Genomic DNA, 27959 nt, shown 5'->3' with positions numbered 1-27959 from the left:
GGTTCTTGCTTTTCACCTTTCCTTTTGGTGTCTTATCTTCCCTTTGAGGTGCTGTGCTCAGAAGTGCTTGGGCCAGCTTACCAGGCAAGCCCTTGGGGGAATCACCCCTCCTCCTCCTGAGCAAGAGGCCCCCCATCTATTTCTTCCTCCCCTGCCCTGGGTCAAAATGCCTCAGCCATCTCTCTTCCAAGATAACTATGGAGAGATCAAGCCCTGGAGAAGCTAATGGATAACTGTGTCACCATCCCTCTCACCCAAATTAGGTAGACATTTCTGGTATCAAGAGTCATATTCCAAGGAGTAGAAACCATGGGACTTTCAAGCTTGTTAACACCTGAATCATGCCAGTAAAGATGCTCTCTTGGGGAAAGACGGGACTTTCAGAGACTCTGAAATCTGACAGCCTCTAGAGATGACCAGGGAGTTAGCACAGGTGTGGATCAAGAGTCACCCTGAAGCCATGAATAGTGAGTGGTGAATGATGTCCTATTCATTCACTCATTCAATCACTCCTCTATTTCCCAAAGATTTATGAAGTGTCTACACAATGTCAGACATGTGTGTGGGAAGACATTGATGAATAAGATGCAGTGCCTCCCCTCAAGTAGTTCCCTGTCTGGTTGGAGAGTCAAAAAAAGAAAGAGAGAGAGGGAGAGAGAGAGGAAGGAAGGAAGGAAGGAAGGAAGGAAGGAAGGAAGGAAGGAAGGAAGGAAGGAAGGAAGGAAGGAAGGAAAGAAGGAAGGAAGGAAGGAGGAAGGGAGGGAGGAGGGAAGGAAGGAGAGAAGGAAAGAAAGAAAAAGAAAGAAAGGAAGGAAAGAAAGAAAGAAAACAATGCCATGTACTCTAGAGAAAGTGTTTTTCTGGTCTGCTGTAAGTGTGTTATTAAGTCAGATTCTCCTCTGGCTCTCATTGCAGGCTTGATTCCTTTCATATGTGCTGGGCTGAAAGCCACAGGTATTCCCCACACTTTCTTCAGCGTTGAAATAGTATCCAAAATGCCAAAGCCTTTTAGAATAAGGTGAGAGTTTCAAAAGCAAGAAAGATGGCTTTCATAGCTATATTTAGGATTTGCATATATGAATGCAATAGCACCAGTTTTTTTCTCTCCTGGACAGTAGATCATTTTGAGATTTCTAGTGCTGGCCATAACAGAGTAACTGGTATCAGTCTTACCCTTCTGATGCAAATAGCTATAAACCCACACAAAACATATAAAACAACTGCTTGTGGGAGTTGGACCACCACCCACATAGGGCAACAACCCTTGAGAGAAAGGATGCACATGAGCTGAGCCCCACATTCACACTGTCTTTTCCCCCAAGGACATTTTCCAAGCTGCAGTGCAGGGTCTTGCTGGGTAAAGGAAACAGCAATTAGGACTTGGGGCTGCCTGAGTAGCTGGGATTTGGGGGGCAGGGTCCTATAAAGGAAAAGCCACAGAGAAGGAGCGCCCAAAATATATGTGAAAGTTTCCCTCAGATCTTTGGCCAACTTCTAAGCTGCATAAGAACAGGGTGGGACTCTAGAGCCCTAGCAGAGAACCACGTTAGAAGGCTATATCACTGAGCAGAGATTTCAGAGGCCACATAGCACTGCAGAGATGGGGGTCTGGGCTAGACATCTTAGTGAGCACCCTGGGCTTTTGATTGGACCTCAGAAAGTCCACATTCCAGTGGTAAGGCTCAGGTCCTACCAGCAAGGACCATGTCCTGGGAGTAAGGGCAAAACTGAAAGAGACCTGCACTAACAAATTCTTAATCCCAGCCTCAACAGGATTAAGGCAGTGGTTCTAGACTGGGGGCAATTTTGCCCCGCAGAGGACATTTTGGACAACATCTGGAAACAGTTTGGGTTGTCACAGTTGGGGGTTGTGATGCTACTGGCATCTAGGGGGTGAAGGCTGGGGGATGCGCTAAGCATCTTAACAAATGCACAGGACAGCCCCCATCCCAATCCCCTAACAAAGAATGATCCAGCCCCAGATGTCAATAGTCACAAGACTGAGAAACCCTGGATTCAGGTGAGCAATTTCGTTGGCTGCTAGAGCAAAACTCAACCATCTTTAGGAGAAGACAATGTAATTTCGAACCTCTACCATGTGTTATCCTTAAAATCCAGCATACAGTTAAAAATTACCAAAAAATGTGCAGAAGCAAGAAAAACGAATTGATAATCAAGAAAAAAGAAAACAACCAACAAAAGCAGAAGTAGAATCAGAGATAATCTGGATTTTAGAATTAGCAAGTATAGAATTCAAAGTAACTGTGATTAAGATTTCAAGAGAATAGAAGAAAAGACAGGCAAAATTAATGAAAGGGAGAGAATTTCAACAGAGAATTGGAATCCACAAAAAAAATTAAGTTGACATTTAGGAATACAAAATGCAATATCTGAAATTAAGAAGTTACTACTGGATTTAACACCAAACTGGGCACAGCAGAACATAAGATTAGTGAGCTATGTATGAGAGAGAATACATGAAAGCTTCTAGAAGTAAACAGGGGGATACCTTTGTGACCATGGGATAATAGAGATATTTAAAAGAAAATAATTGATAAACTGGACTTCATTGAAATTAAGAATGTCAGTTTATCAAGAGATACCATTAAGACAGTGAAAGGGCAAGCCATGGGCTGGGAGAAGATATTTGTAATACATATATCCAACAAAGAACTCATATCCAGAATATAAGTGTAACTTTTACAAATCAGTGAGACAGACAACCCAATAAAAAATGGACAAACAGGTTATGCCAGGACTTTACAAAAGATGGAATCAAAACAGCCAATAAATATATGAAAAGGGCCCTTATATTGTAAGTTATGAGAAAAATACAAATTCAAACCACACAATGAGATATTGCTAGACACCCACCAAGATGACTAAAATAAAAGACTAACAGTATCAAGTGTTGATAAAAATGTGGAACAACAGAACTCTTCCATTGCTTATAGGAGGAAATCAGTACAACTACTTTGGAAAACTGTTTGGCAGTATTGACTAAATCTGTCCATAGGTACAGTTATAACCCAGAAACTTCACTTCTGTATGCTTACGTTCACCAACTGACATAAATAAGGATGTTTGTTCATCAATGGTAGGATGAATAAATTGTGACATCATCACACACATCGTGGAATATTCTACTGCAATGAAAAAACAAACTACTGGTCATGCAACAACATGGTTAAGTAGCATAACATGTTGAGGACATACTGTGTGATTCCATTTAAATGCAGTTCAAAACCAAATAAAAGTAATTTATGGTGATTTAGGTCGAAATAGTGGTTACCATTGGGAGGGGGTGAGGAGATCAACTGCTCCAGTTTGCCTGGGACTGAGGGGTTTCCCAGGATGTGGGACTTTCAGTGCTAAAACAGGGATAGTCTCAAGAAATTCAGATGGTTGGTCACCCTAGAGGCAGTCTTTTTAGGGAGGGCACAGGAAAGAGCCTTCTGAGGGGCTGGAAGTGTTCAGTATATTGATGTGGATGGTGGTTACATGAATGAATACATGTACAAAAATTTATCTAGCTCTGCATGTTAGATTTGTGCATTTAAATATGTAACTTACACTTTGAAAAACTTTGAAAAGAACTCTATTTTACAAAGAATAGAGTGAAAAGAAACTAAAGACGTTTTGAGTAGGGCCATGGGGAGAATCTTGGTGGGTAACAAAATAAAGGCCCAATTTTCATTCTTTTTTCTTTTTAAATATTGACATATGTCGTGAATTTTAAAATTTATTTATTTATGGCTGTGTTGGGTCTTCGTTTCTGCGTGAGGGCTTTCTCTAGTTGCGGCAAGCAGGAGCCACTCTTCATTGCGGTGTGTGGGCCTCTCACTGTCGCGGCCTCTCTTGTTGTGGAGCACAGGCTCCAGACACGTAGGCTCAGTAGTTGTGGCTCACGGGCCCAGTTGCTCCGCGGCATGTGGGATCTTCCCAGACCAGGGCTCGAACCTGTGTCCCCTGCATTGGCAGGCAGATTCTCAACCACTGCGCCACCAGGGAAGCCCCGAATTTTCATTCTTAATGTTTGCTTGTCTTCTTTGACAGGTATTGGGAGTTTGATCTGAAAAGGGTGGAGCAAAACGGTGGCGAACAGGTATGGGAAGCCAAAATGCGTAAAGGAAGCTTCCATTGTTTGGAATGAGTTGTCCCACCTGGAAGATTCACAGAGACCTTGCAAACAATATCACTGAATCTTGGGCAGTGAATGCAGAGAACAGAAAAGGCATGAAAATCCATTTCTGATATTCAAAGGAGCAAAAGGGTAGATTTTACAAATTACTGGATCATAGGAAATATTCTAAGACAGGGTATTAATAGGATGATTTGTGCACCTCTAGAAGAGGAAGTGATGATCTTAAGTAGTTACTGAGGATTCATTTAACTGAATCATTCTAGACTATTTTTTCTTTGACATGGTTATTTGATTTTTAACCATAGAAATGCAATAGACTTAGAATATATAGACTTTAGTGAGGAATTCAATGGTAAGTCTTAGGATAACTCTTTTTTTTTTGTCTGGATTGGGTCTTCATTGCTGTGTGCAGGCTTTCCTCTAGTTTCAGTGAGTGGGGGCTACTCTTCGTTGCGGTGCGCGTGGGCTTCTCATTGCGGTGGCTTCTCTTGTAGCGGAGCATGGGTTCTAAGCGCACGGGTTTCAGTAGTTGTGGCTCGTGGGCTCTGTAGTTGTGGCTCGTGGGCTCTAGACCGCAGGCTCAGTAGTTGTGGCACATGGCCTTAGTTGCTCCGCGGCATGTGGGATCTTCCTGGCCCAGGGATCGAACCCGTGTCCCCTTCATTGGCAGGCAGATTCTTAACCACTGGGAAGTGGTTATCAGGGAAGTCCCTCATGATAACTCTTAAAGGAGACTGTGAATTAAGATTTTGATGGCATAGAAAATTAAGATGATTAGTAATTGGTTAACTGAGTTTACCTAACAGTGAATGGATTCATCCACATAGAGTAAGAAGGCTTTCTCTTTGGCCCTGTTCTATTTAATATTTTTATTAATGACTAGGACCTAGATAAAAGTCGTGTTCATCAAAATTGAACGTGATATGTAGTTGGGTTGGTAGTGACTATAAGTAACACAATCAAGGTGACAGGCTGGAGTAATGGATTTAATCTGAGAAGATCATACTTAACGGGATAAATAAAAGGTTCTGTTCTTGAAAACTAAAATCTAGCTGCAGAAGGGGTTTTGGCTGACACAACTTTTCACATGTACCAGTAGGAGGGGAATGACCAAGATAGCAAAGAGAATTGGGAATGTTTAGATTGCAAAACCAGGATTTAGGAGGTGAATGTATGGGAGGGGGAAATGTTACGTTTAACACCAAGGAGTAGAAATAACTTAATAGTTAAAATTAGTGAAAGCTACAAGAAGACAGATTTGAGATGCATTTCCTAATGATCCGTTTGGTTCAAAGAAGGAACATGTTGTTTCTGAAGGTAGTGAGTTTCCTGTCACTGTATGGTAGGACAAAGAATGGAAATAGTGTGAGAATTTGAACTGGTGGGCTTTCGAGGTTCTGTGAACTCCAAGAATCTATGACATATGTGTGGTTCAGTGGGTAGTAATCTATTTTGATCTTTAACAAATTGACCTATTGCTCTGTGGTCTGCTGTCTCATGTTAGGACCAAATTGACATGCAGATCCCCAGTTTTATGTCTTTTTGTCTTATTCCTCCCCATTAATGACCAAATTTGTATTGAGAGCTGCCTGACACAACACTGGATTGGCTTCCAGTTATCCTCTGAGCAGTGATTTGGCAAAGCAAATCATAGATTAGGGATATGTAGAGTTTTTAATCATTGTTATTTTCTTGATATGATTACTATTTCAGTTTTTTGCTCTGTGGTTCAAAAGATAATGTTTTTAAATGCCAGGTTTGGTAGGTTTTGGGGCTTCCCCGTTTCATTATTGTTTATGTCTGATTTTATTGCCTTTTAATCAGAGAAAAAAGCCTTCGGTATCTCTACTTTTTAAAATGCATTGAGGGGCTTCCCTGGTGGCGCAGTGGTTGAGAATCAGCCTGCCAATGCAGGGGACATGGGTTCGAGCCCTGGTCTGGGAGGATCCCACATGCCGTGGAGCAACTAGGCCCGTGAGACACAACTACTGAGCCTGCGCGTCTGGAGCTTGTGCTCCGTAACAAGAGAGACCGCGATAGTGAGAGGCCCGCACACCGCGATGAAGAGTGGTCCCCGCTCCCCGCAACTAGAGAAAGCCCTCGCACAGAAACGAAGACGCAACGCAGCCAAAAATAAATAAATAAAATGTATTGAATGTTTTTGTGGCCTAATAAACAGTTTTTAGAATGTGACCAATATATCAATTATTTCTATCATTAATTTTTTCAAGTGAATATCTTTATAGATATATATACCATATAGCTTAACCTCTGCTTACTGCATATTATGTGGACACACGTAGAGGCATAGCCAAACCCCAGGACTCTGAGCCAAGTCACGCTATAGCAAAAGCATTTGTCCCAGAGTACAACACGATAGGGATAGCGAGATAGCAAGGAAAGAAATCAAAGAACAAAGGGTGGCTTGATTTATTTAAGAAGGTGCTTGGTTGGCTAACATCTAAGTTCAGGGAAAGTGGAGAGCCCTGTGAAGGCTAAGTCTGCTCTAGACGGTCCATCCTGGTGACTGCCCAGGCTTCAGTAATGCTTTGGCTGGGAGCTGCCTCTGTTCTGCATTTGAGACTCATTGAGAAGGAACCACTGGCAACTCATCTCATGTATACCTTCCCTGAGTCTTCTCTTGCCTCCTTTTTCTTTTCCAACTTGTCTGTGTCAAGGCTGGGGAAACCTTTCATTGTCTCCTTTTCACTCGTGAGATCCATCAAGAATAATTTAGGAGTCATTTTCGAGGACAGGCTGGGTGATCTATGAGTCATTTTTCTATGAGCCTAGGATACAATGGAGACCTGTAGATTCATAATTTAGCCACTGTCTTCTTCCAAAGGATCCCTTTGCCACAAATGCTGAGGTGACGAAGTCTCGGTGGTTTTAAGTCTAAACATATCCCGTGATTCAAAGTCTTATTTGTTTCAACTCTCAACAATTATATGATGGAAAGGAGAAAGTGGACTCTGGGTTGGTGGGTTGCCTCCAGAAACTCGCATGGGCAACAAAAAAGAAGCACTACTACATCCCCACGGTCGCGGAGAGCCAAGTCTTGCGATCTCATAGTCACAAAGGGGCCCTGCTTTCCGAAGGCCGTTCAGCCAGAGAGTGTGCGCTGATGTCCTGCGAATATTGCTCTGTGTGACGGCGCTTTTAGTTGCTTAAATTTCCTCTTCCATTTCAGCTTTGATTTCCATGTCAGTTAGATAAGTATGAAAATGGTACATCTACCCATCAGCTGTTCTCCTTTCGGCATCAATATAGCCATGTCATTTTTGTAAAAAAATGAATGCAACTTTTTGGAAGGGTCTTTGACCTGGTAGTTTGTGAAGGATTAAAATATTTATAGTCTGAAAACTAGCTGTGACTACAATATAAAATTTCCATCTTCATTCAAACACTTTATCATAACCTGTCTTGTATCAGAACTAATCAAATCTGGTCTGTCTCCCCCATTGGGGTGTCATCTCTCAGAGTGCAGGGACCTTGTCTTGACAGCCTTATACCCTCCTAGGGCATAGCATATGTCCTGCAAACACCCCTTAAATATTTTTGAATTAAATTCAAACCAAAGGGGAATTTTATTATTCGTTTAGCAGTTACCTCTAAAACTATATTCTGATATAATGGTTAGCATGCATTTTGGTTACTTTGCTTATTTCCCTTATTGTATTTATGTGAATGAGACCAAGGAAGTAAAATTGCCAGGCATCCTGGTTTAAACAAAGCTCCCTGAACACTCTATACCACCATCTAGTGGGAGGAAAATCTCCATGGTCATCAAGCCGGTTCCCAATTGAGGAAGAAACGGAATCTGTGTATAGAACAATGTCAATAGCAGCTGGCAGTTGAGGGGATGGGAGGGGGACACGATGGAGGAGATGTGTTTTCCTCTGATTAGCCACGTGCTTCTGAGGGGGGTTGCCTCTTTGTGCCAGGCGTAATAGCAGAGGAAGCCTTCTTTGTGGTTTTGCGAACAAGCACATCATGACAAACCCTGGGTGCTGTTCTTGGCTGTGGTTCTATTTGTGGGCTAGTAATTTAGGCTGTGAGATATTCCCATTAGAACGACACAGCTTTTAGAGGAGAAAAGTCACAGTTTTATTAGCGTGTTACACACACACACACACACACACACACACATGCACACACACTGCATTGTTTCACCCTCTTGCTGATTCCTGGTCCTGTCCCACTTCCTTGGCAGCCCCTTGCTACAGTGTATTGCCTGTGGCTCAAGAGAGTGTCCTTAATACAAAGCTGCACTTGGTCGTGCAGGAGGGGAAGCCATGAACTGGCTGGCTCAGATTCTGTTGGTAATCACTGGGGCTTCTCATCCAAGTTGACTTTCTTTATTCATAAGCAGGACCGACAGTCAATGTATACAAGTTTTTGTTTGAGCACTTGTTTTCATCTCTCTTGATTGGATGGGTGACTTTCTTTTCTCCCCACCTTTGGTGATGCTGGGTCTATTTGAAAGCACTTGATAGGTGAGTTTTGCTAAGAAGAAAAGAGCAGGAATTTGGGTACTGCCTGGATAAGGTCTGGGAGGGAAAGGATACAGAGCACCTTGTGCTTGCTGTGGGATCCTAAGGGCAAAGGGTCTCTGGAAAGGACAGGAGGGTGAAGAGACAGTGCCATAATTGGATGGCAATGACCTTGAGGTGGTGGATGAAAGAAGCATGGGTTTGTCCAGAGTTTATAAAATGGCTACTGAAATTTTTCTGGTTTTTATAAGGAAAGGAAAACTCTCTGGTGGGGATGAAAAGATGGACTAGGAGATCCCCCCCTCAAAAAAACGAAAAGAAAGAAAATGGTTATGATTTTGGCTGTGTCTAAACAAGGTGCTGTTAATGGATGCCTTTTTAGTAGAAAAAAGGAAAAGGAGTACCTTCAAGACGGCGGAGGAGTAAGACATGGAGATCACCTTCCTCCCCACAGATACACCAGAAATACATCTACACGTGGAACAACTCCTATAGAACACCTACTGAACGCTGGCAGAAGACCTCAGACCTCCCAAAAGGCAAGAAACCCCCCACGTACCTGGGTAGGGCAAAAGAAAAGAGAATAAACAGAGACAAAAGAATAGGGACGGGTCCTGCACCAGTGGGAGGGAGCTGTGAAGGAGGAAAGGTTTCCACACACTAGGAAGCCGCTTCGCGGGCGGAGACTGCGGATGGTGAAGGCGGGGAGCTTCGGAGCCTCGGGGGAGAGCACAGCAACCGGGGTGCGGAGGGCAAAGCGGAGAGATTCCCGCACAGAGGATCGGTGCCGACCGGCACTCACCAGCCTGAGAGGCTTGTCTGCTCACCCGCCGGGGCGGGCGGGGCTGGGAGTTGAGGCTCGGGCTTCGGAGGTCTGATCGCAGGGAGAGGACTGGGGTTGGCTGCGTGAACACAGCCTGAAGGGGCCAGTGCACCACGGCTAGCCGGGAGGGAGTCCGGGGAAAAGTCTGGAGCTGCTGAAGAGGCAAGAGAACATTGTTTCGGGGTGCGCAAGGAGAGGGGATTCAGAGCACTGCCTAAACGAGCTCCAGTAATGGGCGTGAGTCACGGCTATCAGCTTGGACACCAGAGACGGGCATGAAACGCTAACGCTGCTGCTGCAGCCACCAAGAATCCTGAGTGCAAGCACTGGCCACACCCCCCACCATCCCTAGGAGCCTGTGCAGCCCGCCATTGCCAGGGTCCCATGATCCAGGGACAAATTCCCCGGGAGAGAACACGGTGTGCCTCAGGCTGTTGCAACATCATGCTGGCCTCTGCCACAGCAGGCTCACCCTGCATTCCAATTATAACTACAATACCCCTCCCTCCCCCGCCACCTGAATGAGCAAGAGCCCCCTAATCATCTGCTGCTTTAACCCCGTCCTGTCTGGGCGGGAACAGATGCCTGAGGGTGACCTACACGCAGAGGTGGGGTCAAAACCAAAGCTGAACCCCAGGAGCTGGGCAAACAAAGAAGAGAAAGGGAAACTTCTCCATGCAACCTCAGGAGCAGCATATTAAATTCCCACTATCAACCTGATGTACCCTGCATCTGTGGAATACCTGAATAGACAACGAATCATCCCAAAATTGAGGCTGTGGACTTTGGGAGCAACTGTAGACTTGGGGTTTGCTGTCTATGACTGATTTGTCTCTGATTTTTATATTTATCTTAGTTTAGCGTTAGCATTTGTTATCATTGGTGGATTTGTTTATTGGTTTGGTTGCTCTCTTCTTTATTATTATTATTTTATATTTAAATAATTTTTTTAATTAAAATTTTTTAAATTTATTATTATTATATTTTTTCTTTCTTTTTTTCTCGCTTTTCTTCTGAGCCATGTGGCTGACAAGGTCTTGATACTCCGGCCTCATGTCAGGCATGAGCCTCTGAGGTGAGAGAACCGAGTTCAGGACATTGGACCACCAGAGACCTCCCGGCCCCATGTAATATCAATCGCCAAGAGCTCTCCCAGAGCTCTCCATCTCAACGCTAAGACCCAGCTCCACCCAACAGCCAGTAAGCTCCAGTGCTGGATGCCCCATGCCAAACAACTGGCAAGACAGGAACACAACCCCACCCGTTAGCAGAGAGGCTGCCTAAAATAGTACTAAGTTCACAGACACCCCAAAACACACCACTGGACATGGCCCTGCCCACCAGAAAGACAAGTTTCAGTGCCACCCACCAGAACACAGGCACCAGTCCCCTCCACCAGGAATCCTACACAAGCCACTGAACCAACCTCACCCACTGCGGGCAGACACCAAAAACAATGGGAACTACAAAACTGCAGCCTGCGAAAAGCAGATCCCAAACACAGTAAGTTAAGCAAAATGAGAACACAGAGAAAACACAGCAGATGAAGGAGCAAGGTAAAAACCCACCAGACCAAACAAATGAAGAGGAAATAGGCAGTCTACCTGAAAAAGAATTCAGAGTAATGATAGTAAAGATGATCCAAAATCTTGGGAACAGAATGGAGAAAATACAGGAAACATTTAACAAGGACCTAGAAGAACTAAAGAGCAAACATAGAATGATGAACAACACAATAAATGAAATTTAAAATTCACTAGAACGGATCAATAGCAGAATAACTGAGGCAGAAGAACGGATAAGTGACCTGGAAGATAAAATAGTGGAAATAACTACCACAGAGCAAAATAAAGAAAAAAGAATGAAGAGAATTGAGGACAGTCTCAAGACCTCTGGGACAATATTAAATGCACCAACATTCAAATTATAGGGGTCCCAGAAGAAGAAGAGAGAAAGAAATGGTCTGAGAAAATATTTGAAGAGATTATAGTTGAAAATTTCCCAAACACGAGAAAGGAAATAGTCAATCAAGTCCAAGAAGCCTAGAGAGTCCCATACAGGATAAATCCAAGGAGAAACATGCCAAGACACATATTAATCAAACTATCAAAAATTAAATACAAAGAAAAAATATTAAAAGCAGCAAGGGAAAAACAACAAATAACATACAAGGGAATCTCCTAAGGTTAACAGCTGATCTTTCAGCAGAAACTCTGCAAGCCAGAAGGGACTGGCAGGACATATTTAAAGTGATGAAAGGGAAAAACCTACAACCAAGATTACTCTACAGCAAGGATCTCATTCAGATTCGACGAAGAAATTAAAACCTTTACAGACAAGCAAAAGCTGAGAGCTCAGCACCACCAAACCAGCTTTAGCACCACCAAACCAAATGCTAAAGGAACTTCTCTAGTCAGGAAACACAAGAGAAGGAAAAGACGTAGAAAAACAAACCCCAAACAATTAGGAAAATGGTAATAGGAACATACATATTGATAATTAGCTTAAATGTAAATGGATTAAATGCTTCAACCAAAAGACATAGACTGGGTGAACGGATACAAAAACAAGACCTGTATATATGCTGCCTACAAGAGACCTACTTCAGACCTAGGGACACATACAGACTGAAAGGGAGGGGATGGAAAAAGATACTCCATGCAAAATGGAAATCAAAGAAAGCTGAGTAACAGTTCTCATATCACACAGAATAGACGTTAAAATAGACACTATTACAAGAGACAAAGGACACTACATAATGATCAAGGGATCAATCCAAGAAGAAGATATAACAATTGTAAATATTTATGCACCCAACATAGGAGCACCTCAACACATAAAGGCAAATGCTAACAGCCATAAAAGGAGAAATCGACAATAACACAGTCATAATAGGAGACTTTAACATCCCACTTTCACCAATGGACAGATCATCCAAAATGAAAATAAATAAGGAAACACAAGCTGTAAATGATACATTAAACAAGATGGACTTAATTGATATTTATAGGACATTCCATCCAAAAACAACAGAATACTCTTTCTTCTCAAGTGCTCATGGAACATTCTTCAGGATAGATCATATCTTGGGTCACAAATCAAGCCTTGGGAAATTTAAGGAAATTGAAATCATATCAAGTATCTTTCCTGACAATAACGCTATGAGACTAGATATCAATTACAGGAAAAAAATCTGTAAGAAATACAAACACATGAAGGCTAAACATACACTACTTAATAACCAAGAGATCACTGAAGCAATCAAAGAGGAAATCAAAAAATACCTAGAAACAAATGACAAAGAAAACACGACGACCCAAAACCTATGGGAAGCTACAAAAGCAGTTCTAAGAGGGAAGTTTATAGCAATACAATCCTACCTCAAGAAACAAGAAACATCTCAAATAAACAACCTAATTTTACACCTAAAGCAATTAGAGAAAGAAGAACAAAAAAACCCAAGGTTAGCAGAAGGAAAGAAATCATAAAGATCAGATCAGAAATAAATGAAAAAGAAATGAAGGAAACAATAGCAAAGATCAATAAAACTAAAAGCTGGTTCTTTGAGAAGATAAACAAAATTGATAAACCATTAGCCAGACTCAGCAAGAAAAAAAGGGAGAAGACTCAAATCGATAGAATTAGAAATGAAAAAGGAGAAGTAACAACAACACTGCAGAAATACAAAGGATCATGAGAGACTACTACAAGCAACTATATGCCAATAAAATGGACAACCTGGACGAAATGGACAAATTCTTAGAAAAGCACAACCTTCTGAGACTGAACCAGGAAGAAATAGAAAATATAAACAGAACAATCCCAAGCACTGAAATTGAAACTGTGATTAAAAATCTTCCAACAAACAAAAGCCCAGGACCAGATGGCTCCACAGGTGACTTCTACCAAACATTTAGAGATGAGCTAACACCTATCCTTCTCAAACTCTTCCAGAATATAGCAGAGGGAGGAACACTCCCAAACTCATTCTATGAGGCCAACATCACCCTGATACCAAAACCAGACAAAGATGTCACAAAAAAAGAAAACTACAGGTCAATATCACTGACAAACATAGGTGTAAAAGTCCTCAACAAAATACTAGCAAACAGAATCCAACAGAACATTAAAAGAATCATACACCATGATCAAGTGGGATTTATCCCAGGAATGCAAGGATTCTTCAATATACGCAAATCAATCAATGTGATACACCATATTAACAAACTGAAGGAGAAAAACCATATGATCATCTCAATAGATGCAGAAAAAACTTTCAACAAAATTCAACACCCAATTATGATAAAAACCCTGCAGAAAGTAGGCATAGAGGGAACTTACCTTAACATAATAAAGGCCATATATGAGAAACCCACAGCCAACCTCGTTCTCAATGGTGAAAAAAGTGAAACCATTTCCACTAAGATCAGGTACAAGACAAGGTTGCCCACTCTCACCACTATTATTCAACATAGTTTTGGAAGTTTTAGCCACAGCAGTTAGAGAAGAAAAAGAAATAAAAGGAATCTAAATCAGCAAAGAAGAAGTAAAACTGTCACTGTTTGCAGATGACGTGATACTATACATAGAGAATCCTAAAGATGCTACCAGAAAACTACTAGAGCTAATCAGTGAATTTGGTAAAGTAGCAGGATACAAAATTAATGCACAGAAATCTCTTGCATTCCTATACACTAATGATGAAAAATCTAAAATAGAAATTAGGGAAACACTCCCATTTACCATTGCAACAAAAAGAATAAAATACCTAGGAATAAACCTACCTAAGGAGACAAAAGACCTGTATGCAGAAAACTATAAGGCACTTATGAAAGAAATTAAAGGTGATACAAAGATATGGAGAGATATATCATGTTCCTGGATTGGAAGAATCAACATTGTGAAAATGACTATACTACCCAAAGCAATCTACAGATTCAATGCTGTCCCTATCAAGCTACCACTGGCATTTTTCACAGAACTAGAACAAAAAAATTTCACAATTTGTATGGAAACACAAAAGACCCTGAATAGCCAAAGCAATCTTGAGAAAGAAAAACAGAGCTGGGGAATCAGGCTCCCTGACTTCAGCCTATACTACAAAGCTACAGTAATCAAGACAGTATGATACTGGCACAAAAATAGAAATATAGATCAACAGAACAGGATAGAAAACCCAGAGATAAACCCACGCACATATGGTCACGTTATCGTGGATAAAGGAGGCAAGAATACACGATGGAGAAAAGACAGCCTCTTCAATAAGTGGTGCAGGGAAAACTGGACAACTGCATGTAAAACAATGAAATTAGAACACTCCCTAACACCGTATACAAAAATAAACTCAAATGGATTAAAGACCTAAATTTAGGCCAGACACTATAAAACTCTTAGTGGAAAACATAGGCAGAACACTCTATGACATACATCACAGCAAGACCTTTTTTGACCCACCTCCTAGAGAAATGGAAATAAAAACAAAAATAAACAAATGGGACCTAATGAAACTTAAAAGTTTTGCACAGCAAGGGAAACCGTAAACAGGACGAAAAGACAACCCTCAGAATGGGAGAAAATATTTGCAAATGAAGCAACTGACAAAGGATTAACCTCCATATATACAAGTAGGTCATGCAGCTCAATATCAAAAAAACAAACAACCCAATTGAAAAATGGGCAGAAGACCTAAACAAACATTTCTCCAAAGAAAATATACAGATTGCCAACAAACACATGAAGGGATGCTCAACATCACTAATAATTAGAGAAATGCAAATCAAAACCACAATGTGGTATCACCTTACACCAGTCAGAATGGTCATCATCAAAAAATCTACAAACAGTAAATGTTGGAGAGGGTGTGGAGAAAGGGGGACCCTCTTGCACTGTTGGTGGGAATATAAATTGGTACAGCCACTATGGAGAACAGTATGGAGGTTCCTTAAAAATCTAAAAATAGAACTACCATTTGACCCAGCAATCCCACTACTGGGCATATACACTGAGAAAACCATAATTCAAAGAGTCATGTACCACAATGTTCATTGCAGCTCTATTTACAATCGCCAGGACATGGAAGCAACCTAAGTATCCATCGACAGATGAAAGGATAAAGAAGATGTGGCACATATATACAATGGAATATTACTCAGCCATAAAAAGAAACGAAATTGAGTTATTTGTAGTGAGGTGGATGAACCTAGAGACTGTCATACAGAGTGAAGTAAGTCAGAAAGAGGAAAACAAATACCATATGCTAACACATATATATGGAATCTAAAAAAAAAAAAGGTTTTGAAGAATCTAGGGGCAGGACAGGATTAAAGAGGTAGACATAGAGAATGGACTTGAGGATACGGGGAGGGGGACGGGTAAGCCGGGACAAAGTGAGAGTGGCGTGGGCATATATACGCTACCAAATGTAAAATAGATAGCTAGTGGGAAGCAACTGCATAGCACAGGGAGATCAGCTCGGTGCTTTGTGACCACCTAGAAGGGTGGGATAGGAAGGGTGGGAGGGAGACGCAAGTGGGAGGGGATATGGGGATATATGTATACATATAGCAGATTCACTTTGTTATACAGCAGAAACTAACACAACATTGTAAAGCAATTATACTCTAATAAAGATGTTAAAAAAAGAAAAGGAAAGAAGGAAAGCTTGTTTAGCTGTATGTTAATGCACGATGACAAAATTGGTAGAGCAAGTTTTAGCACAAGAAATTGAAGAAAGGGACCCACTTATTACAACAACACTGCCATACGTATCTATGGTGATGGACTTTTTCTAAAACATCTTCATATCTATAAGCTCACTAGTGTGAATGAATCTGGTAAAGCAGGCACTATTTGCTGCCTTTTGAGAAACAGGGAATCAAGGCACCCAGCACAGTGTCTGGTGATAGTAGGCATGCAATTAGGATTTCTTAACTAAGTGAAGTAGAGTCATGTGAAATCAAAGAATGTCAGAACTGGGAGGGCCTTTGAGATGATCCAGACACCTCCCCCCAGCACAGTTTTGGAGGACGAATGTCAGGGCAGAGTGGGGAAGTCCTAGACTTAAATGCAATGTCAACTGGTCAGTGAGTGAAGGATCCAAGTCAATAGTCTGTCCTTTGTCCCCATATAGGCTGTTATCATAACATCCACTACAGCACTTTGTGGTGGTTTGTGTTCTTGTCTGTCCTCACCATTGGGCCACATGATCCTGGGGGGCAGAGCTTGTGTCTGATTCATCTTTGTCACATGGATGAACAGGAACCAGAAGCTCTCTGCTTTTCCTGGGTCTCTGAGCTCCTTCATGTTCTGCCACAGCTGTTAGTGGCAGAGTCAGGACTCAACCACAGTTTCCAGACCCCAGGGATCCTTTGCCCCTACCACAATGTCTATACTCATCAAGGTAGATGGCATTAAATGTACTGGGCAGGTTGCTTTGGACTTCCTAGGCCTCCTGGGATAATCCCCACTGTATTATGGAAGTGTCTAGAAAATGAAGGAAAGAGGGAGTCTTCCTTAGTTCAAAGCCCAAGGCCAGTTTAGCCACTTTCTGTGGAATCTCAAGTGTATCTTGTGCACCAGGATGTTCTGTCCTTTGGTACATTTGCTAGGTCCCAGGTGGAGGTATCCAGGGCCGGTGCCTTGGGGGAAATGTGCCTGTCAGCGTGGGACCAGACAGCAATGGGGGCAGGAAGAAGTGATGGGATTTTCAAGGGGTTCTGAAACAAACCCTTGTATATCTTGTTTTGCTCTTCCTGGGGCCTTCTATTTGCTCCTGAGCACGTATTTGAGGCAAAGCAGAGGAGGTCTCATATTAGTCCTTCCCATGCCTCAGTATTAGCTGTGGTCAGCCTGAGAATGGCAGATGGTGGGTACCCAGGCCAGTGCATGGAGGCTCTGTCTGCAGAAAGAGAGGCACAGGGGCATTGCACCTAGGGTGTGTACCATGGTGTGGGCTTTGATATCTGTCCTCTGTCTTCTGGTTCTGCCCAGTGTTGAGAAACTCCCATAAGGTTCTTCCCACCTGAGCCTCCACTTCCAGTTTCCCACACCAACTCCAAGACCCTTAGGTTGGGTCCTGCCACCACCTCCCCAACCTGGCCATAGTTTGACTTCCTCTGGCTTATTTTCTCCCCACTCCATGCCAGTGAGATTCATAAAGTGCAGAGTACAAAAGGACCACATTGGAAAGCTCAATATCAGATGATGGCCATGTCACCAGCAGCTCGATGCCTCTTGATTTCAAGGCAGTTTCCACACGACTTTAGAGTAAAGCCACATGGTCTTGCCACGTGGTCGAGATATGCAGGGACCAGTGATTCTGCTTTGTTCTGGGTTGCTCATCTCAAAGAGACCAAAAGGAAGGTCTGTTAGTGCTCAGAAGTTACCCAGGCAGCCTTATGTGCCCATATGAAGGGGCTAATGGCCTGGAGAGTCCAAGAAACAGACTTGGCATGCCCCTGAGGGATGCTAAATCCTCCAGCCTCATCATGACAGGGAGACTGAGGTGAGCCTCTCCTCTCTCATCTTTGCTGAAGGTGAGCGGCTCCTCAATCCTTTGAGGCAGCATCTTCTGCCCCAAGGGGCCAGCTGGATGTGTGTGGAGTTACATGACTGTGCTGGTCCGGATGAAAAACACGATACAGGGGCGATAGTGCAGGAGGGGACAAATGCAGGATAAGATGGCACTGGCAACGTGCTGAAGTTCTGAAGGCAGCCTACTCGTGGGAGTGGGTAGGAGCTCTCAGATGGGAGGAGGGAGCTGTGTTATCAGAGTCTGCTTTTGCAGTGACTCAGGTTTGGTTCTTCTTCATGGTGGGAGATCAAAGAGGAAGCTGATTTTCAAAGTGGGGTCTCTGGATCATGAAACGGGATGCATATGGGAGCTTCTAAGAACGGTCACCGTTTAGGGGTTGGCAAACATTGTGGTGGGGTGGGGGGAAGGCTGGTGAGGGTCATCCGTCCTTCAGACCAGAGGTGGGAGCTGGGAACTGTTTTCCAAAGAGTCGCTGAGAGTCATATCAGAGAGAATGGAGAATGACAATGGGAAGGGTCCCTATAACTAAACCTGTTTAGTTCCTGTCTTGTCACAAGCCATGCTGTTACATGACATTGTTTTGTCCCACTTTAGACAGACTACAGTTCCTTTTGCCCAGACTGAGATGTGAGCTGGGAACGGATTCTGCACCCTCTCCCCACCCCCAGGGCCAGTACTCTCACCTGCACCAGGTCCGGTGTGAGGCGCTTGGCCTGCAGCCATTTCTGGAACCTCCCTGTTTTCCGCAGAACGCGCTCAATGCTGCAGGTCTTTGGGGCAGCTGCGGAGGCACAGATTCTCCTGTCCGAGATCTCGTTTTGGTGTTTGCTGACCAGCCTTGAGATCTCCACGGGGCGCCAGGTTTTGAAATCATCCGAGTAATTTACAGGGTAAGAAGGCAAGTCGTCGGGAATCAGTCCAAGGCGTGAGGCCAGCCAGTTGTCAAACCTGGAAGAATAGCCCTTTGGGGATCAGCCTGGGAGCTGGAGAGAGGGAGCAGAGACTAAGCAGGGACGAGCGACACTGCCAGAGCCAGCAGAGCCCGGGGACAGGGAGATGGGGGAGAACATCTGCTCTGATCCATTTCTTCTCCTTAGACTGGGAAGCTCCAAGCTCTCCTGTGAGAGGACTATTTGTGTTTCCTCAAACTTAGGGAAGTGTATATGTGATGTCAGAAAAGGTGAGGGATCTGCATACCGAAACCAAACTTTTATCTTTTTCATCCAAATGGCACAGAAGGGCTAGCCATGGCTTTCTGAACTTCTACTCCACATGAAGGCAGCAGCTTTACATATGCTGGTACCTTTGATTCTCCTAATAACCCATTCCCACTTTACAGATGTGGAAACTGAGGCTTGCGGAGCTTAAGTGCCTTGCAAGTTCAGATAATATGTTGCTAAGCAGGGATGCAAACTCAGGGCTGCCTGTTAGAAAAACCCATGATCTTCCTGCTTCGCTGCACTGGTTCTAGCAAAGGCCCACTCTGTGAACAACGGCTGGGTCTTGAAACCACAGTTCGTGAAGAGGCTTCTGGTCCTGAACTGGGGAGGGCACTGCCTCTTCATATCCAACCCCAAAAAGCCCCATCAATTTTGCTTTCAGTCCACAGATAAGTTATCAGTACCAACCAAGTGTCAGGGAACAGTGGCTGCTAAAGGGTCACCAAATTCAAAGCTATGTGGGATCCAGGAGGTGTGATTCCACACAATGGAATCCTCCCCAGGGGAGAGGCACTGGCCTATTACCATTTGCTGATTTTCTAGGCACCACCTTGACCCTTTTCTCCAGTCATTCCTCCATCTGTGTGCTGACAGTTCCATCAGGGAAGAATGTTCAATCTCCTTCTGATTAATGTATGAAAAAGTACTAAGAAAATGTGTCTCTTCATTATTATTAATAATTGAGGGTTATACTGCAAATGAAAATTAGGCTTATATGTTATACATTTAATTTATTTTTTTAATTTATTTTATTGTAGTATAGTTGGTTTACAATGTTGTGTTAATTTCTGTTGTACAGCAAAGTGATTCAGTTATACGTGTATATACATTCTTTTCCATATTCTTTTCTATTATGGTTCATCACAGGATATTGAATATAGTTCCCTGTGCTATACAGTAGGACCTTGTTGCTTTTAATTTAATTTCAATAAGAATCTTTAAATTCTTATTATTGGGCATTACTGGGCGACCTCATGATAATGAGTTTTGGAGGAACTAGCTCCAAACCCTACATTGTATTGTTTTCTCACTTATATGATACAGTTACCCTCTTAGGGTAACTAAGACTCTTAGACTGAAAGCTTTTCAAAGAAGGTGCTCTAAGAAACTGTCAGTAAGTACCTTCTGCAATGCAGGACCATTCAAACTGCAGTGGAAGTAGGCACAAAGAATTCCATTCAAGGACATTGCCACAGATCTGTTTAGAAAGACCAGACACCGAAAACTTGCAAGGAATCAACTCTATTGGAATTTTTAGGACAACCATGGGAAATGATCCTCCCCACTGGGAGAATAAGGAAGGGCCTAGGCCTCCGAGGCAGGCCTGTTTCCTGTAGCTACTCTTGTTCATGGGGGTTCAAACCACCCCTCCCCAAGGGCCTGTGACTAAGGATTTACAACTAGGTGGCTCTCTTTGATAACAATAACAGCGATATACATTATGAATCACTTTAGCAGTCACTTTGCTGAACTCTGTATGTGCATTAAGTCAGTTAAACCTTTCAACAAACCTATGAGGTCAGCACTGCTATTACCATGCAGATGAGGAAACTGAGGCACAGAGAAGTTCAGTGATTTGCTACAAGTCACACAGCCAGGAACTGGAGGAAGTAACCTTCAGGGCTCCAGAGCTTGTACTCTAAACCACTTTGCTGCTACTTAGTCCTCTATCATCTATTTTATGAATTTGTGCTTGGTAACAGACGGGTAACATTATTAGGAGTTATAGCTAGCAGGGTCCTTAAAGATGATTTTGTCCCTGTCCCCCTTCCATTTTATATATATATATATATATATATATATGTGTGTGTGTGTGTATATATATATATATTTAATTCTTTTCCAGATTCTTTTTCCTTATAGGTTATTAGTTCTCTGCGCTATACAGTAGGTCTTTGTTGGTTATCTATTTTTTTAAACATCTTTATTGGAGTATAATTGCTTTGCAATGGTGTGTTAGTTTCTGCTGTATAACAAAGTGAATCAGCTATACATATGTTCCCATATCTCTTCCCTCTTGCGTCTCCCTCCCTCCCACCCTCCCTATCCCACCCCTCTAGGTGGTCACAAAGCACCGAGCTGATCTCCCTGTGCTATGCGGCTGCTTCCCACTAGCTATCTATTTTACACTTGGTAGTGTATATATGTCCATGCCACTCTCTCACTTTGTCCATTATATTTTGAGGATGAGAAAATTGAAGATGACTTGTCTGAATAATCATAGAAAATTAGTGGCAGGGGAGGACAGATCTCAGGGGTCTCTGTCTCCCAGTTTGTGGGGATGGCATGGAGACGGATGCCCTACCCTGTGGGATAACCTCATTGTCCTCTTTTTCTGTCCCCACCTTCTCAGGAGGCTCTACTGAAAGGACAGCACTGACTTGGCAGGTGACTGTAGTGGATCCCGGTGCATGTCCAGCCATGGCTTGAGGTGTCCCATGAGGACCAATTGAGGACAAATAAACAGGTTTACAGGCCACACTTCTCCCCCTTTCCAAATGGTAATAACTTTAGGATGCTGAATGGGAAACAAATGAATATTCTTACAACTTTGATTACCTACTTTATTAAACTGAAGAATGTCAGTGAGAAAATGGGCCCTGCTGTTTATTCACTAAAATGTTAATATCCTAGAATTTGGAAAACCACAAAATAGAGGCAGAGTTCTAATCTTCCTTCTGAACTGACATCATGGGCATGTTTGTAGTGAGCCTGGCTGAGTTCCTCACTGGGTTAAAAGATGGACAAGCAAGACCATAGTTTCCCAGAGCTGGAAGGAAGAATAAATGTCATGTGGTCCCATCCCTGCAAGCTCCTCAACATGGAGAGCAGGCTGGGGGTGTAGGGGAGAGTGACAACATTGGAACGAGAATGTATATTTCTTGTGTTTGCATCCAGTTAAACACTAAGTTTGTAGCCACGCCTCCCTAAATATTTCGTGCCTCTCTTCCCTCTCCTCTACCCCTCAGGACACTTAAAATATCCAGCATCTTTCCAAAGCTCTCAGGATACAGTTCATACTTCACAAGGCTCTTCCTAAGCCCATCTCCTGCTGCTCCCCTCACAAGCTGGCGTTGGTCTCACCAAACCACTGACCATCCTTGGCTAAGCTATACTGTTTTGGGCCTCTGAGCCTCCACTCATCTTGTTATATGCTGATCCCTTTATCTGAGACACTTTCTCTTTCCTCCCTGGATAATCCCTACCGGACCCATTAAACCCCAGACAGGTATCATCTCTTCTGATTCTCACTCCCTCATCCCCCCAGTCTGAGATAGGTTCCCTCCCACATGCTCTCATGACATCCTGTGTAGGACATTGTGTATAGTCCTCATACTCTGCTTTAATCATTGGTTCATGTCTCTGTCTTCCTTCAGGGCCAGGACTGGGCCTCCTTCAACTTTGTAACTAAGTGCCTAGCAGAGTGCTTGGTTCCAAGTTAGTACCCAATGATTTTAGTTGGATGGATGGATGGTTGGATGGGTATTTGAATGAACAGATGGTTAAGTGAGTAGAGGAATACATGGAGGGATGGATGAATGGGATGCACAGAGAGAAGGTTGGGTGGAAGAATGCCTAGAGGGGTGCTTGGATGAATGGGTGAATGGATGGATGGATGGGTGCATGTATGGAGGATTGAATGTGTAGATGGATATTTTTGCCTTAAGCTCTGGGGCCCCGAAGCTCTCAAGATCTCTGAATTCATTTGAGGAAGTGAGTTAAAGCAGTAATTACTATCACCTTCTGAGGTGAAGGAGAAAGACAAGGGCAAGGGAGAAGGGAAGGCAAAATAAAGCTTAATGATTTACTTATTTTGCTGTGAGTCTTCCACCACTCAGAAGTATTTAAACATTCTTGAAGACTTTGGGAATGGGGGGTGAGGATGTAAGGCCATTTGGGTACAGTAAGGAAGGCAAGGTAAGACGTCCATCCTCGTAAGAGCCGAGGAATCCTTAGGAGTGATTCTGATCAGAAATACTGCCATTAAGTACCCCATACCCCACACTTTCACCTTACCTGTTACTCGCACGTATGCAAATACTGATCAATCAGATCCTGGTAGAACTTGCCAGTTGGGGTGGTCACTTAGAATTTTATATATAAGGATATATTCAGTAGGAAGAATATGTAAATCAGGTTGACTCATTTTTCTAGCTTCCCTTAACTTTTTCATTCATGATTTGAAAGTCAACATGTAATGCATGGAAAACTGGTACTGAAAACATTCTAATGGTCAAAGATCATTGGTTGTGTATGGGAAGCATCAGATTCATGATTACCATTCTTGCCAAAGAAAAGATAGGGAAAGAAGGAAAGGTGACATCCTTCCACCAGTCATGTGTCTTCAGCCTACCCAGCCAGCCCGGGGAGCTCACCCTCTGTTTGTTGCTGAACAACAAGCATTGTCCAATCCTTATTGAGGACCAGGACTGGAGTTCTAATGCTTGCCTGGCTATAGCATTTCAGCCTAACATCTGAAAGTTTTGGATGGGCTTTCTCCTAAGGTAGCATTATGACCAGTTTTAAAAGTGGAGAAATGTTTGGAGATGAACAAAAACGATGAGCAAACACACCATTGGAAAGAGAGGCAAAGGATGTGAACTTGTAGACAATTTAGCAAAGAAGAAATACAAATGGGCAAGAAGCCTGCAAAAAGGGCTCAACTGAGAAGAAATCCATAATAAAAATAATAGTAATAGTAAACACTTCTGAGTGTGCAAAAAGTAAACTCTATAGGTAGAAGTCTCCATTTGGAGATATATATATCTCCAATATACTTGGAGATATATACATATATCTCATATATATATATATCATATATATATATCATATATATATATCATATATATATATCAGATATATATATATATATATCTCATAATCCTAAAAATTCACTGTATTTTTTGACCCAGAAATTTCACCTTTAGGAATTTGTTACAGGAATTAATCACTGATGTGCATAAAAGTCTAGCCACAGGGATCTTCAACATAGCACTGTTTATAATAATGAAAAGTGAAAAAAAAAACCCTTGTTACCCCACAATAGTTGATTAGTTAAATAAATTATGGTTGTTTGATGCAATCGAATACCATGAAACCACTAAAAATCAAATTGTGGAGAAGAATAGTTAATGTGGAAAGGTGTTCCGATACATGGTTAAATAAAAGTTTCCAAAAGAGTATGCATAATATGATCACATTTTTGTTGAAAAAATTTTAATCCATACTTAGAAAAAAGGTGGTAAGGATCATATACCAAAATGTTAACTAAACATTTTGAGGAATTGTCTGTGATTTTTATTTTGTGCTTTCTTTAATCAATATTTCCTGAAAATTCTAAAATAAAGAGATATCACTTTTAAAATAAGGAAAATACTATTTACAATGTAGAGAAAAGGCTATAACAAGTCCACGTTCCCAGAGCCACTTACTACCTCTCGCTGCTTCCTTGCGCTGAGGATGTGATTTCTCAACGTGAAGCATTCCAAACCTCAACCTGCCCCGCCTGGTGTTTCCCTGCTTGGATCTGCACACTTCCCCTTCAGGCGGGCGCACGTGGAAAATGAATTCTGAGGGAGCTGAAGTAATATCCTGAACTCAACTGGAACACAAACCTGTTTGGGGAAATGCTTCCTGAATATGGTCATTACCTGACTGATGAGAAAAACCTCATTTCTTTCCACTTGAAGAGCCGACTGTAATATTCATACACTCTTGTTTACTTATCTGGAGGAGGATATGAATCTGGAGCTCTTCCTCAGTTGAATCCCTTAATTTCCCTCCCTCTTATCTTAAAATATGTCCATATTCTTACTGCCTTCTTTCTCCAAGGAATCAGTGCCACTTCCCCTGTGTTTTTGGTCCTCTCCATCTCATTTCTTAGGTGGGAAATCTTGAGTTCATTTCCAACATCTTCATTTCCTGTCACATCGAGTTGATCAACAAAATGATTCTCTAGCTGAACTGACTTGCATCCTTCCTGCCCTGCTTTGTTCCCAATGATCTTTCTCTTGGACTAGGAGAACTGGTCTGACAGCCCCTGCCAGCATCACCAGGCTGTTCTGCACACTGCTTTCCAGAAGATCTTTCCAAAATACAGGCCTCATCTTGTCCCCACCCTACTTAACATCCTCACCATTGCCTGCAGTACAGCTTCCTCAGTTGGAGGTCTTTCAACTTTTTAACATTCAAAATGCCTTAAAACATGGTCTAATAGGACATGTACACACTACTATATATAAAATAGATAACTAATAAGGACCTATTGTATAGCACAGGGAACTCAATACTCTGTAATGACCTATATGGGAAAAGAATCTAAAAAAGAGTGGATATATGTATATGTATAACTGATTCACTTTGCTGTACACCTGAAACTAACACAACATTGTAAATCAACTATACTCCAATAAAAATTTTTTAAAAATGGCCTAATAGGAAAAGTTCACATCCACTCCCTATAACATCTACCATCTCACAAAAGAAGTTCTTTTTGTTGGTATTTTCTATTTGTTATTTCTGTTTAGTAACTTAGTAGAATACTCAAATATGTCTTTGGTTAATACAGATTGGAAATAAAATTATCGTAAATGAATGCCTTCTGCTTAGTCATCAAATCTTACAAGCCAGAGGCAGGGCCTTGGGGGAAGGCACAAGAGAAGAGACCTATTACAAAGGGTCTATTGAAAAGGCTGGAGACCACTGGCTCACAGGTTAAGTCCCAAATCCTTGGTATGGCATTCAAGGCCCCTGGCCCCATCTGACCCTTCCAACCTCCTCCTGCTGCCATGCCTCCACATGTGCCCCATGCTCCAGCCACTAAGACTTCTCACCTCTTCCCACACCGCTGGGCCTTTGCTCAAGCTGATCCTTCTAACTTAAGCCTCTCTCCTCCCACTAAATTTCAGCTCATCCTTCAAGGTCTTGCTCAGAACACCTTCCCCTGGAGAAGCCTTTCTCCAGTCCCCATTTGGAATTAATATCCTCTCCCTGGACCTCCCCGAGGTCCTTTACACTTCACTTCTGGCCTGCATCAGATCAAGCCTTATTGTTATTTGTAACACCGTTCCCCTTCCCTGATATCCCGGAGGGCAATGACCAGAGTTATAGCAATGCCATTACAGCACGTGCTGGGTCTTGGCCATAGTAAAGGCCAAGTAAAGGCCAACACATTGACTGTGTGTTGGCAGGCCTGAATTCCAGAGTATGGTACTATTCTTTGGTGAGAGCCAGGTGCATTGAGATTTACTAAACTTAGGTTTTCCTCTGATCAAGGCAACATCTCACAGCAGAAAACTTGTTCAGAAACTTTGGAGCAAACTGCCTCGGTTTGAATTCCAGATCTGCCACTTATGAGGTGGTGACCTTGGGCAAGTCACTGAACCTTGCTAGGTCTCAGTTCACTATCTGAATCATGAGTGCAAAACACTAACTGCCAGGATTGTTGTGAGGAGAAAATAAAAACAGCTTTAAATTGTCTGTCACATAGTAAGCTGTCTATAAATTTTATTTCCTTCCCACTAAGAGAAATGAACTTGGTAAACTCAATAGTCCCAGGCTACGCCATTCATAGAAAACTTTAAAACTTTAAGCTCCCATTTCCAAAGGAAACTTTGGATTTAGCATTTAGAACTGGAATTTGGCTTCACACCTTACCCCCTTCCCATCCCAACTTTAACTCATTCCCACTATGATTAAATGGCTTTGCTTCAGCTCCCACCCATAAATTCATAAATTACATCCTGACTTGATTTCAAGAAACTCCTGGACATCATCACATGAAGGGAACAGAATTTTGCCCCTCAGAGTTATCTGATTGAGATTCTGACCTTATTTCTTCTTTAAAGAACTTCTTGCAAATAGATGTCCCGATGCAGGCATTACATTTATCAAGACCGAGGAAAGTCCTTCCAAAATTGTAGCTGGTTCTGACTCGGGGCACCAGAGTAGGAGAGGGAGAAGCCGGCGAGGAGACAGAGTAGCTCAGGCCTGAGACCCACAGCAGTAGGGCTGGCCAGCCCGGGTGGAGGGCTGCAGCTTCAGGCCCCAGCCGCGGCTCCATCATGGGCTCGGGACTCCAGCTGCAGCCCTTGGCTGCCCACTTAGGGCTGTGCAGAGGCAGGTCTTGGCAAAAGAGAGAGGGCTGGCTTCAGGGCGCTGACCCCATCCCAGCTTCCCAGGTTTCTGTTTGAGGATGCTAAGGAGCTTGGGGCTAACGAGGCTGGGGAGGAGGTGAGGAAGTCCATGGAGGATGCTGATAACACCGTTTCCAGAGTTACTCTTCCTCTGCCCTGGGGCGGCTGCTGCAGCCTGGGGAGGGGCTGACTAGCAGATTTCGGGAAGGACAATGGCCAGGGCCTCCCTGTGCAGTCTTTTTGACAAACACAGGATATCCTGGCTGGGCAGGAAAGGTCCATGCAGGATGTATGTCCGACCTGGTTTCCACCTGGGAGTGTCAAAGGATCTTGAAGGTCTCCGCCCTCCACTGTTTTAATTCTGGGTGTATCTGTCCCTATGGATCACACACACACACACACACAAACACACGCACACCAGCCCCTCCCCGGCCCCCTGCGGTAGATAATTTGGCCTGTCCCTTAACCAGCCATATTTGGCTGTGAAATAACTAGAAGTCATTTTACCGGCCATTAAAGGACACATTTGATACTGATTTGAAAGGTGAAGCCTTTTTACTCCTTAGGGAACAGACAAACGCAATCTGAGAAGAAAGGAGGGGAAAGGACCC

The 27959-nt window shown here is 42.8% G+C and overlaps 1 protein-coding gene across 2 annotated transcripts in view; it reads right to left on the bottom strand.

The window, feature by feature from the left end:
- The window catches only part of DIPK2B (divergent protein kinase domain 2B), a 50882-nt gene extending 23469 nt beyond the window's left edge, over window positions 1-27413 (bottom strand). Inside the window, exons 1-2 of one of the 2 annotated variants that reach the window (XM_067724698.1) lie at window positions 27043-27413; window positions 18677-18941 (exon numbers count right to left, since the gene is read on the bottom strand). In XM_067724698.1, coding sequence (XP_067580799.1) covers window positions 18677-18941; window positions 27043-27278 — 501 coding nt within the window. In that variant the 5' untranslated portion in view covers window positions 27279-27413. The remainder of the gene's footprint in view (window positions 1-18676; window positions 18942-27042) is intronic. The other variant, XM_067724699.1, reaches the window with a different exon arrangement.
- Between the last annotated feature and the right edge of the window lie 546 nt (window positions 27414-27959).

Source organism: Pseudorca crassidens, chromosome X (assembly GCF_039906515.1).
Source record: "Pseudorca crassidens isolate mPseCra1 chromosome X, mPseCra1.hap1, whole genome shotgun sequence".
In the NCBI taxonomy this organism is placed as follows: Eukaryota; Metazoa; Chordata; class Mammalia; order Artiodactyla; family Delphinidae; genus Pseudorca; species Pseudorca crassidens.
This window is presented reverse-complemented; position numbering and strand designations above follow the sequence as displayed.